General features: G+C 45.3%; 1 protein-coding gene across 1 annotated transcript in view; it reads left to right on the top strand.

The window, feature by feature from the left end:
- LOC145363615 (uncharacterized) overlaps nt 1-13,119 on the top strand; it is a 62,177-nt gene that overhangs the window by 39,460 nt on the left and 9,598 nt on the right. The window contains 2 exon segments of the mRNA XM_080218796.1: nt 4,070-4,946; nt 10,933-11,621. Of these exon segments, the coding sequence (XP_080074922.1) occupies nt 4,070-4,946; nt 10,933-11,621 (1,566 nt within the window).

Here is a 13,119-nt window from a genome sequence, read left to right as displayed (position 1 = left end):
CATTGGCTGCCAGTTCCAGGTCATTACAATTTGCTATGTCAAAATATTCTTCCTCACATCCTCCCCTGCATCTCTGGTCCAAAACCTTAAATCTGTGTCCCCCCCACCCTTGTCCCATCAGCTAATGGGAACAGCTTTTCTTTATCCACCTTATCTAAACCTGTCAGAATTTTGCCCACCTCTATCAAATCTCTCCCCAACCTCCTTTGCTTCAAGGAGAACAACCCCAGCTTGACATTGACAATAAAGAACAAACTAACAGAATATGTTAATACTTGAAATCAAAATTGGAATATTTGAATTCTGTTTTAAAGATATTGTGAATATATTGTTCTGTACAATAAAGAGATTTGAATAACTCACCTTGGGTGTGGTTGAATGAAATGTATCAGTCTGGTATCCACCAACAGTCTTGAGGAAATCTGGAATGAGTGGCTGGAAATACCTCCCTAATAACACTGTGGGTGTACTTACATATCAGGCATTGTAGCAGTTCAAAATGGCAGTGTTGGGGTTGACAGTGGCCAAGACTGCTATATACAGGCACATATAACTGAAGGACTGCAGATTGAATGTGAGGCATGATGGGACTGGACTATCTCGACCACATTCCTGTGACTGCTCAGTTTGTGCTACAATGAACCATTAAAGCTGCTTAGCAGGGTCTCAACAGAGGACCGGGTGAGAATATTTACTTAGAATGAGTTAAAATTAAACTTATTCCAGGACTGGCTGGTGTTCAGCAGTTGAGATACCAGAACCTGCAATCAATCAACAAACAGTGGTAGGTAGTTGGTTAAGAAGAAGTGTTTTCAGGGAATTGCTTGATAGAGCAGACGCAGCACGGTTTCATTAAAGGGAAGTCGTGTCTGACAAATTTACTGGAGTTCTATGAGGATGTGTCTAGGGCGGTGGATAGAGGAGAGCCGGTGGATGTGGTCTTTCTAGATTTTCAGAAGGCGTTTGACAAAGTACCTCACAAGAGGTTATTGCAGAAGGTCGAGGGACATGGAGTTGGGGGTAGGGTGTTAGCGTGGATAGAGGATTGGTTGTCAAATAGGAGGCAGAGAGTGGGGGTCAACGGGTGCTATTCGGATTGGCGGATGGTGACTAGTGGAGTGCCCCAGGGGTCGGTGCTGGGGCCTCAGCTTTTTACCATTTATATAGATGATCTGGAGGACGGAACCGAGTGTAGGGTGTCGAAATTTGCTGATGACACCAAGATTGGAGGAACGGCAAATTGTGCGGAGGGTGTGGAGAGTCTGCAGAAGGATCTAGATAGGCTGGGCGAATGGGCCAGGAAATGGCAAATGGAATTTAATGTTGGCAAGTGTGAGGTGGTCCACTTTGGTAGGAAGAATGGTAGGAAGGACTATTACTTACGGGGCGAAAAACTGCAGCAGGCGACGGTGCAGAGGGACTTCGGGGTTCTTGTGCATGAGTCGCAAAAACCCAGCTTGCAGGTGCAGCAGGTGGTCAGGAAGGCAAATGGGATGCTGGCCTTCATAGCGAGGGGGATTGAATATAAAAGTAGGGAGGTCTTGCTGCAGCTGTATAGGGCATTGGTGAGGCCGCAGCTGGAGTACTGTGTGCAGTTTTGGGCGCCGCACCTGCGCAAGGATATTTTGGCCTTGGAGGGAATGCAGAGGAGGTTTACTAGGCTGATACCGGAGTTGAGGGGGTTGAGCTATGAGGAGAGGCTGAATAAACTGGGCTTGTACTCGTTAGAGTTTAGAAGAATGAGGGGAGATCTCATTGAGACGTATAAGATGATGAATGGGATGGATAGGATAGAGGTGGAGAGACTCTTCCCGCTCAAAAAAGACAGTAGGACTAGGGGGCACAGCCTCAAGATAAAAGGGGGGCGGTTTAGAACGGAGTTGAGGAGGAACTTCTTCACTCAAAGGGTGGTGAATCTCTGGAATTCTCTGCCCGTTGAAGTGGTGGAGGCTGCCTCGCTAAATATTTTTAAGACGCGGGTTGATGGGTTTTTGATAAGAGAGGGGATTAAGGGTTATGGGGAGAAAGCGGGAAAGTGGAACTGAGCAGCGACAGATCAGCCATGATCTTATTGAATGGCGGGGCAGGCTCGAAGGGCTAGATGGCCTACTCCTGCTCCTATTTCTTATGTTCTTATGTTTAAATTATTTCATCATAAGAACTGTGAGGACTTGCAACCTAATAGTTGATGAAGTAATGGTATACTCCAAATAGCACTGCACTGAAAAAGGGGTCAGACCAAGAAGTAAAGTTTTTTCAGGCATTATTTAAATTATTTCATCATAAATTTGTGATAAGAGCCGTGAAGGACTTGTAACCCAACAGCCAGTGAATTAACAGTGTGCTCCAAGTTGCACTGCGCAGAAAAGCGGATCTGACCAACAAGTGGTGATCTCAGACATTGTCTAAATTACATCATCACTGGCCAACTTCCGCTTTGTGACGTCACAGCGGAGCCATAATTGAAATAATCATTAGGAATCACTGCTCCGCGGTGACGGCTGCGGGTCCCAGTGCGCAGGCCGGGGCTGCGCGGACCCGGGAGCCCCGCCCCCACTCATTGTTCCCCTCCCCTCTGCCCCTCCTCGAGCCAAGGTTTCCAGTCAAGCGGCAGAAGCCGCTCGGTCATCTCCCCTCCCCCCCCCGGCCCGGGACTGCGCATGTCCAAGGGAGAGGGGAATCTGTGCATGTTCCGGCGGAAGAGCCCACCCTCTGACCTTCACTTTGAATTGTTGACCAATAGGAAGAGTTGGAGGACCGGAAGGACTGTGGCCCTCCAGGCAATCAGAGCGCGAGCTTTGTGACAATGCAGATTGAACTTCAGACAGACTGAAATTTCCTCTTTTGTTGGTCAGTTGGATAACAAGCCATACCTAAAAGAAGCCAACATCTGTGAGTAAAATACTTTCTTTTTTCCCCCTTTCTGTTTCTTCTCATTCTGGGGGAATTGCTGACTTGCTGCAACGAAAGGGAAAGGGAGTGAATCTAGGGAGGTTGTAGACTCTGGAAAGTTTGGCCCAGCTCTGTCAATCAGCCTGTGGAGGCTCAATATTATATCCAGCAGAGTGAGAATGGAGGGAGAGTTATTTTTTCTTCATTCATGAGACATGAGCATCGCTGGCTTTTGCTACCAAATGAACCTGTTGGACTTTTAACCTGGTGTTGTGAATTGTCTTACTGTATTTACCCCAGTCCAACGCCAGCATCTCCACATCATCGCTGGCTGGCCAGCATTTATTACCCATCCCTCAGTGCCCTTGAACCGATTGGTTTACTGGGGTGTTTCAGAGGGCAATGTGAATCAGCACATTACTGTACCTTTGGTGTCACATGTTGGCCATGCCAGGTGAGGATGGCAGATTTCCTTCCCTAAAAAGCATTAGTGATGGGGTTTTCCAACAATCAACAATAGTTTCACAATCATCAATAGATTCTTAATTCCACATGTTTGTACTGAATTCACATTCTACCATTTGCTGTGGCAGGATTCGAACCTGGGTCCCCAAACATTAGCTGAATTTTGGATTAATAGTCTAGCGATAATACCACTAGGGAATTTCCTCTCAATGTGTGAGATGGAAACTTACAGCTTTTGGGGAATGAAAGGGGGACAAAATGCTCCAGAGAAACTAGAATTGTCTGTTCTGAATGTCTATCCTGTACTAACGCTGATTACTTTTGCCAACTTCTTTTACAGATGTTAGAAGTGAGGATTTAAGCCAGAAATCTCAAATCAAACGTTGCATCAGGTTCTGAAAGATTCAGTTGATTCATTGCAAAGTGAAGATCAGTGGCCTTTGAATCAAGATGGAGAAATAATTGTCTGCTCTATCAGCTTCATCAGTTATTAATTCTCAATGTGACTAGAAAAGCATCAGCACACACACTTTGAACTGATTGTTCCAGCCTTAACCAGTTACACAGCTTGAAGAAACATTCCCATTTGGAGCCGGGAAAGACCCTATGTGTGTCCTGTGTGCGGAAACTTAATTTGATTGTTGAACATGGAGAGACACGAGGACACCTACACCACGGAGAAACCATGGAAATGTGAGGACTGTGGAAAGAGATTCATAACCCCCTCAAAACTAGAAACTCATCGACGTATTCACATCGGGGAGCGGCCGTTTACCTGCTCGAATTGTGGGAAGGGATTCACAAATTCATCCCACCTGCTGACACACCAGCGAATTCACATGAAGGAAAGGCCATTCACCTGCACAGCATGTGGGAAAGGTTTCAAACATTCATCCACCCTGAAGATACATCAGCGAGTTCACTCTGGGGAGAGGCCATTTGTTTGCTCTGAGTGTGGGAAAGGATTCACTCAGTTATCCAACCTGCAGACACACCAGCGAATTCACACTGGGGAGAGGCCATTCAGCTGCTCTGAGTGTGGGAAGAGATTCAATCAGTTATCCGATTTGCTGACACACCAGCGAGCCCACACTGGGGAGAGGCCGTTTACCTGCTCTCAGTGTGGAAAAGGATTCACTCAGTCATCCAACCTGCAGACACACCAGCGAGTTCACACTGAGCAGAAACAATTCAGCTGCTCTCACTGCGAGATAAGGTTTAGATGGTTATCCAACCTGATGCGACACCGACAGGTTCACACTGAGGAGAGGTCATTCTTCTGTTCTGACTGTGGGAAGGGATTCAAAAATTCAACCCATCTGCTGACACACCAACGAATTCACACTGAGGAGAAGCCGTTCATCTGCACAGTGTGCGCAAAGAAATTCAAAGATTCATCCACTCTGCAAAAACACCAGCGCGTTCACACTGGGGAGAGACCATTCACCTGCTCTGATTGTGGGAAGCAGTTCCGAGACTTGTCCAACCTGAGAAGACACCAACGAGTCCACACTGGGGAGAGACCATTCACCTGCTCTGACTGTGGGAAAGGATTTACTCAATCATCTACCCTATTGAGACACCAGCGAGTTCATAATTGATTACAGTCGTTGGATTCTGCTGTTATTGCTGCTGTTAATCACATCCAGCACTGAAATATGTTCACTCTGACAGTTGAGGTGGGAGGGTCAGTGAGTTTCTTTCTGCTGAACTGGCCAGTCTCACAACTTTGCTTCCCCGTTTTTAAACAAAGGCACAACATTTGCCACCCTCCAATCTTCAGGCACCTCACCTGTGGATGTCAATTCAAATATCTCTGCTAGGGAACTTGCAATTTCCTCCCTAGACTCCCACAATGTCCTGGGATACACTTCATTAGGCCCTGGGGATTTATCTACCTTGATGCACTTTAAAGAGCCTCACATCTGTAGTGGGTACCCTGGTAGAAGGTATTCTGAGAGACAGAATCTACAGGCATTTAGAGAGGCAAGGACTCATTAGGGACAGTCAGCATGGCTTTGTGAGTGGAAAATCATGTCTCAGAAGTTTGAGTTTTTTGAAGGCGTAACCAATAAGGTAGATGAGGGCAGTGCAGTTGATGTTGTCTACATGAACTTTAGCAAGGCCTTTGATAAGATACCACATAGTAGGTTGTTGCATAAGATTAAATCTCACAGGACCCAATGTGAGGTAACTAAATGGATGCAAAATTAGCTTGATGACAGAAACCAGAGGGTGGATGTAGAGAGTTGTTTTTCAAACTGGAAGCCTGTGACTAGTGGTGTACCTCAGGGATCGGTGCTGGGTCCACTGTTATTTGTCATTTGTATTAATGATTTGGATGAGAATTTAGGAGGCATGATTACTAAGTTTGCAGATAACACCAAGATGGGTGGCATAGTGGACAGTGAAGAAGGTTAGTTCGGATTGCAGTGGGTTCTTGATCTATTGGGCCAGTGGGCTGACGATTGACAGATGGAATTTAATTTAGTGCGAGGTGATGCATTTTGATAGATCGAACCACGGTAGGGCTTAGTTAATGGTAGTGCTTTGGGGAGAGTTGTAGAACAAAGAGATCTAGGGGTACTTGTTCATAGCTCATTGAAAGTGGAGTCACAGATGGACAGGGTGGTGAAGAAGGCATCCGGCATGCTTGGTTTCATTGGTCAGAACATTGAATATAGGAGTTGGGACATCTTGTTGAAGTTGCACAAGACATTGGTAAGGCCACTTGTAATATTGTATACAGTTCTGGTCACCTTATTCATGAGGACGGTCTCAACAAGGATCTTGGGTTCATGTCGCACTATCTGTAACCCCCAACACTTGCCTGGGTTTGCAAAACCTCACTCACTGTACTGTCTGGAGACAATACACATCTCTTTAACCTGTGATCAGTGCTCCTTCCACGCACATTGTCAGCCACTTCAAGACTTGAACAGCAGGTTAGGTGTAAAGATTCACAATCTAATCAGTAATCTGTAAACTGTCTGTGCTTTAAATGCTCTGTCTGAGGCCAGAACTCTCCATTCACCTGACGAAGGGACTAACCCAAAAGCTTGTGCGTTTACTATCAAATAAATCGGTTGGACTAAAACCTGGTGTTGTCAGACTTTTTACCACCTTATTATAGACAGGATATTATTAAACTAGAAAGAATGCAGAAAAGATTTATTAGGATGCTTCTGGGAGTTGATGGTTTGAGTTATAAGGAGAGGCTGGATAGACTGGGACGTTTTTCCTCTGGCGCATAGGAGACTTAGGGGTGATCTTATAGAAGTTTATAAAATAATGAGGGGCATAGATCAGCTAGATAATCAATATCTTTTTCCAAGGTAGGGAAGTGTAAAACTAGAGGCCATAGGTTTAAGATGAGAGGGGAGAGATACAAAAGGATCCAGGGGGGTGACTTTTCAGACACAGCATGGTGAGTGTCTGGAACAAGTTGCCAGAGGTAGTAGTAGAGGCGGGTACAATTTTGACTTTTGAAAAACATTTAGACTGTTACGAGTAAGATTGCTATCAAGGGATATGGGCCAAATGCAGGCAATTGGGACTAGCTTAGTCATTTAAAAAAAGGGGCAGCATAGACAAGTTGAGCCAAAGGGCCTGTTTCCATGCTGTTAACCTCTATGACTCTATAGAGGTGCTGAGTGTCTGGAATGCACTCCCAGTGGAAGGGATGCAAGCAGGCACATTAGCAATGTCCAAGGTAGATAGACAGATAGGAGGTGAACAGAGAGATAGAAACTCTATTGGCACAGGCTTGGTGGGCCAAAGTGGCTGATACTGTGCTGTATTGTTCTTTGAACATTCTAAGTAACAAGGTCAAGGAAGCCATCTTAAACTCTAACATGTGAATGAAGCTTTATTTTAAAAATTAATGCTGTATTCATCTAAATGCTTGTGCAAACTGTATAGCCAGCAGAAATTGTTTAAACTAAGAATTTCTTTTATCATTTTGATAAGCTGCAGGACATTATATTCCGTCAAATCTGGCTCAAGAATAAGGTCAATTGTTCGATCTGATCAAGGTGAATAAGAAAGAAACCTATTATCTTCCATTGTGTGTCTTTTTGAACCAGTGAATCTTGTATTAACCAAATGAATTAAAGAATCCTGTATTAATTAGCTCCCAGTCACTAACAGATGATTGTATTCAGTTACAATTAATGAATCAGTGGTTATCGTAAAAGACTGAGTTTTATTTACTGTAAAAATGTAAAAGCTTATTGCTGCGTACGTAAAGAATGTGCAATGAAGATAAATGTACTAATGTACTGGCGAGAGAGACCTTCAAACCTTTCAATATTTGAAACTATGTGAACAAGATAAAACTGTATGGAATCAGATAAAGGGATAGTGTGAAACAATTCTGTTGTATTCCTGACTAAGATGAAGGGAAAAGTGGTGTAAGTATTGGGGATCCAATTAATCTAACCAAATTGACCAATTGTCATGTCAAACAGACCCAATTCTGATGTAGGGGGATAAAAGCAGAGGTTCCAAAGGTCTTCCCTGTGAGCCAAATACTGAAGAGTCCTGAGGCCTAGTTTCAAGGAAACTCCTGTCAAAGGAGGAGCCAAACTTCCAAGGCTGAATTCCACAAAAAGTCCTCTCAAAGAAGGAGCCAGAGAGGGTTTAACCTTTCAGATTGATCACCCACTTCAAGTTATAAAAGCCAATGTCTTAAAGTGATTCAGTAAACCTTGTTCATGAATAAACTTATTTAAATTTACTATCCAGAGAATTCTGCCTTTGCCTTAATTGGTTAAACTCTTGTCTGAACCAAAGTGAATTTCTTTCCACAGTGAATGCAGTTGAACGGCCTCTCCTCAGTGTGAACTTGGTGTAACATGAGGCTGGCTGACTGAGTGAATCCCTTCCCCCACACAGCGCAGGTGAATGGCGTCTCCGCAGTGTGAGTACATTGGTGTGCAGTGAGTGTGGATAACTGCCTGAAGCTCTTTCCAAAGGAGGTGCAGTTAAATGGTTTCTCCTCAGTGTGAATTCTCTTGTGTACCACCAGGTTGGCTGACTGAGTGAATTCCACCCCACAGTCAGAGCAGGTGAATGATTTCTCCCCAGCGTGAACACGCTTGTGTGCACTGAGGTTGGATGAAGACCTGAAGCTCTTCCCACAAGAAGTGCAGCTGTATGACTTATTCCCAGTGTGATTTCTCTGTATGTTAGCAGGGTGAGATAACCGAGTAAATCCCTTCCCATAGACAGAGCAGGAGTATGGCCTGTCCTCAGTGTGAATTCTGTGGTGTGGCCAAAGGCCAGACAACTGAGTTAAATCCTTTCTCACATTTGGAGCAGATGAATCGCTTCTCCCCAGCGTGAATGCATTGGCGTATTAACAGGATGAAGGACTAGTAATGTTAGCAGGGTGAGATAACTGAGTAAATCTCTTCTCAGATACGGAACAGCTGAATGGTCACATCCCAGTGTGAATTCGCTGATGTGCAGTGAGGATAGATGACTGTTTAAACCTCCTTTCACAGTATGTGCAACTATAAGGTCTTTCCTCAGTGTGAATTCGCAAGTGTGACAGGAGGCTCGCTGCCTTAATAAATCCTTTTCCACACATATAAGAGGTGAATAGCTTCTCCCCAGCATGACTGTCAATGGATTTCCAGCTGACATGGATAATAGAATCCTTCACCACAATCCTCATATTTCCACAGTCTCTCTGTGATGCTGTTCCCAGTGTTGATGGATTTCCAGGCGGGATGCATAATTGAATCCCTTCTCACAATCCCCACATTTCCACTGTTTCTTCATGCTGCCAATGCCCTTGTGTCTCTCCTGGTTGGACAATCAGTTGAAGCCTCGTCCACACACACACACAACACGTGTACAGTTTCTCCTCGGTGTGAACGGTGTGATGTTTTTCAGGCTGTCTAAATGATTGAAGCTCTTTCCATAGTTAGCTCGCTCGAACACTCTAGCTTCTGTGTGTCTTGGTGCTTTCCAGTCACACTGATGTTTGAAATCTTTTCACACAGACAGAACAGAAAAATATTTCTACTTCCACATTCAATGATATTCAGCTCCTGATGAATCTGTCAGATTTTGATGTTTGTTTTAATTTGTGGAAATCCTCCCCTGGAAAATGGTTTGAAAGGAGTGCTCACAAAGAGTATAGGACAGAAATTGAGAGCAGACAGGTCTGGTTTCTCTGGAATATTCTCTCCCCCAGTTTGTCAGTCCCAGTCTCTGTCTCTCAGGGAAAGACCTGAACCCGCTCCAAGATGGCCGCGGCCGGTTGCCTGGGTAACTCGCACCTCGCAACTGGGAGAAGCCCCGGCCACTCACTATTCCCTTATCAAGATGGCCACCCTTGCACCACATCTGGACCAGACCCATTTCCTCTCCCAAGATGGCGACGAACGGTTGCCTCGTTAACCCAGGCTCATTACCGGGGAGGAAGCCCCGCCTCTCTGATCACCCTCATTCACACTCGTAAGATGGCAGCTAGCGAGGCCGCCCCCTTTGGGCCTGTTCCCATGGGAAAGTCAGGGGCCGCGGCCGAAGCCAGAAGTTGGTGCCCTTTCCAGTGCAGCCGTGGTTTCCATTCCTACCCTCTGTTCACAATCTCCTCCCCAACACCATGACTGACACTGAGCATGCTCAGAGCGCTCGCTCCATTGCGAGGCTCACAACCGCCTTACCAATGTCGCGCATGCTCCACTCCCGACATGCCCCCCCGCCCCTCATTCACTCTGATTGGTTAGAGGACCAGCCTCTCCCACGTGGTCCTCCAGCCCCGCCCCTCCTTCACTCTGATTAGTTGGAGGACTGGCCTCCCACGCGGTCCTCCAGCCCTGCCCCTCCTTCACTCTGAATGGTTGGAGGACCAGCCGCTCCCACGCGGTCCTCCAGCCCTGCCCCTCATTCACTCTGATTGGTTAGAGGGCCAGCCGCTCCCACACTTATTTCCAGTTGCCCCCTCTTCCTATTGGTCCGCGCCTGCCGTCAGTCAGCGTCCGAGCATTGTGATGTGGGACATGCGCAGTGTCATTGCTGGCCTTGGCTCTTGTTTGTGCCGGAGTTTGTGAACTGCTTCTGCAGGAGATCAGAAGAGAAGGATTTGCAGATGAGAAAAGTCAGATCAAGCTCGGGTTGAGTAACTCCATTTATCAGGATCTGAATATCATCGGTCTTTGAATGTGAAAGGATAAATGATCAACTGTTCTAAAAGAACACATTTCAAACATCAGTGACTGGAAAAGCATCGACACACACACACCTACCCGAGTGAGTGTTCCAGTGAACTGACTGGAAAGAGCTTTAACCAGTTATTCGGCTTGAGAAAACATTGCAAAATATAAGGAAAAATCATACATTTGTTCAATGTTTGGACAAGACTTGAACTAATTATCCAACCTGGAGAGACACAGGGACACTGGCACCATGGAGAAACGGTGGAAATGTGAAGATTGTGGTAAAGGATTCAATTATCCATCCCTGCTGGAAAACCATCTACGCAGTCACACTGGGGAGAGGCCATTCACCTGTTCTATATGTGGGAAAGGATTTACTCAGTCATCCAACCTATCATTACACCAGCGAGTTCACACAGGGAAGAGGGCATTCACCTGCTCTGTGTGTGGGAAGGCTTTCACTCAGTTATCTGGTCTTTCATCACACCAGCGAATTCACACTGAGGAGAAGCCATTCAGCTGCACTACCTGTGGAAAAAGGTTCAGGCATTCTTCAGCACTCACGGCACACCAACGCACTCACACTGGGGAGGGACTGTTCACCTGTCCTGAGTGTGGAAAAAGGTTCACTCAGTCATCCAACTTCACATTACATCAGCGAGTTCACACTGGGGAGAGGCCTTTCACCTGCTCCATGTGTGGGGAAGGATTCACTGGGTCATCCCACCTGCTGTCACACCAGCGGATTCACACTCAAAAGCCATTCAGCTGCACTTCCTGTGGAAAGAATTTTAGACAGGCAACCTGTCTCATTGCACACCAACGGATTCACACTGGGGAGAGGCCATTTACTTGTTCCACGTGTGGGAAGGGATTTACACATTTACCCACCCTGCTGAGACACCAACGAATTCACACTGAGGAGAAGCCATTCAGCTGCACTGACTGTGGAAAGACTTTCAGGCAGTCATCCAATCTTGTTTTACACCAGCGAGTTCACACTGGAGAGAGGCCATTCATCTGCTCCATGTGTGGGAAAGGATTCAATCGGTCATCCAACCTCACTGCTCACCAGCGAGTTCACGCTGGGCAGAGGCTGTTCACTTGCTCCGTGCGTGGGGTTCGCAAAGCTTTTCAACCTGCTGGCTCACCAATGCACTCACACTAAGAGGCCATTTAACTGCTCTGTGTGTGGGAAGAGATTCAGTCAGTCACAATGGTTCCTGAGACATCAACAGGTTCAATAGGTTCAATAATTCTACTGTTACTGCTGCTGTTTATCTTGTTTAGTATTGATACGTGGTTTTGTTCCTGCTGATATGACTCGCTGGAGTTTAATATTCTGGCGATCTCACTAATTTTCAGGGCTTCAGTGTCCATTTTTGACAACACTACAGCACTATCATCTGCACCATATCCTTTCCTTTTCCCCTCTGTATGAACGGCATAGCTTGTTGCTATAGTGCACCAGAAACAATGTTTTTCACAGTATCCCAGTACATGCAACAATAAATTAAATCAAATATTGATGACGTATTCTCTCAGTAACAATACCTTTTGTATTTTGTTGAATTTTGTTGCGTTTACTTCATTACATGGATAAGATAGTACAGATGCCACATACAGTGTATATATTAAATCTTTTAACTTAGTATCTATATATAAAATATATCGTGTCAATTTATTTTGAATAAATCACCCTTACTCCATTTCCAAAATGTGATTTCAAACTATTTGACACTTTGGGATTGAGGCCATATGTGTAACCCCTGGATGGTGAGTAGGGAGGAGGTGAACGTGCAACTGTTACATCTGTTGCATTTGCAGGAGAAGCTGTCTTGGGAAGTTTATAAGTTCTTTATTTTTAAAATAAACATAATGTGGAAAGGCTCTGACTCATGTGTGGTCTCAGTGTGTCACTGCCTCAATGACATTCTGTTTTCACTGACTAGATAGTTCAAAGCTGCTGCTGACTGTATTCTCTCTTTGGAAAGCTGGATTGAAAATGTAACGTTTGATAGGATTTATATCAAATCCCCTAATAGTTATATTAGCCCACCATCCAATAAAAACATGTTCTAATATTCTGTGTCAGTAATGTTCTAGATAAAAATAGTCATTAAGGTCGATTAAACACATTCCACTTTGTTAAATGAAGTTAATGAGATGCTGGTGATCTTTGGTTTCGGATTTTACTCATTTTATTGGAAACTGCTCATTTCATAAAATATTTTTATATTTGGCAAATAACAAAACAAAGAACAACACAGCACGGGAAACAGGCCCTTCGGCCCAACGAGCCCGCACCGCCATCTTAACAATGTGCTTTTCCTCCTCCACCCTTGACCCATGTCTCAGCTTATGGTACCCCCACTGAAGACCAGATTAAGGGGAGAATAATTTAGGGACAATTTGTTACACCAATCAGCTTGAGAGCACATCTTTGGGGTGTGGGAGGAAACCGGAGCACCCGGAGGAAACCCACGCAACCACAGGGAGAATGCGCAAACTGCCACAGACATTGGCCCAAATCCATGTATCTGCACAGCAAACAGTGATAGTCACTGAGCTGTCGTGGTGCCCATCCGCTGGT

The sequence above is a fragment of the Carcharhinus amblyrhynchos genome, unplaced genomic scaffold (assembly GCF_965287045.1).
Source record: "Carcharhinus amblyrhynchos unplaced genomic scaffold, sCarAmb.v2.hapA scaffold_39, whole genome shotgun sequence".
Taxonomy (NCBI): domain Eukaryota; kingdom Metazoa; phylum Chordata; class Chondrichthyes; order Carcharhiniformes; family Carcharhinidae; genus Carcharhinus; species Carcharhinus amblyrhynchos.
Note: the sequence above shows the minus strand (reverse complement) of the source record. Positions and strands in the feature narration are given on the sequence as shown.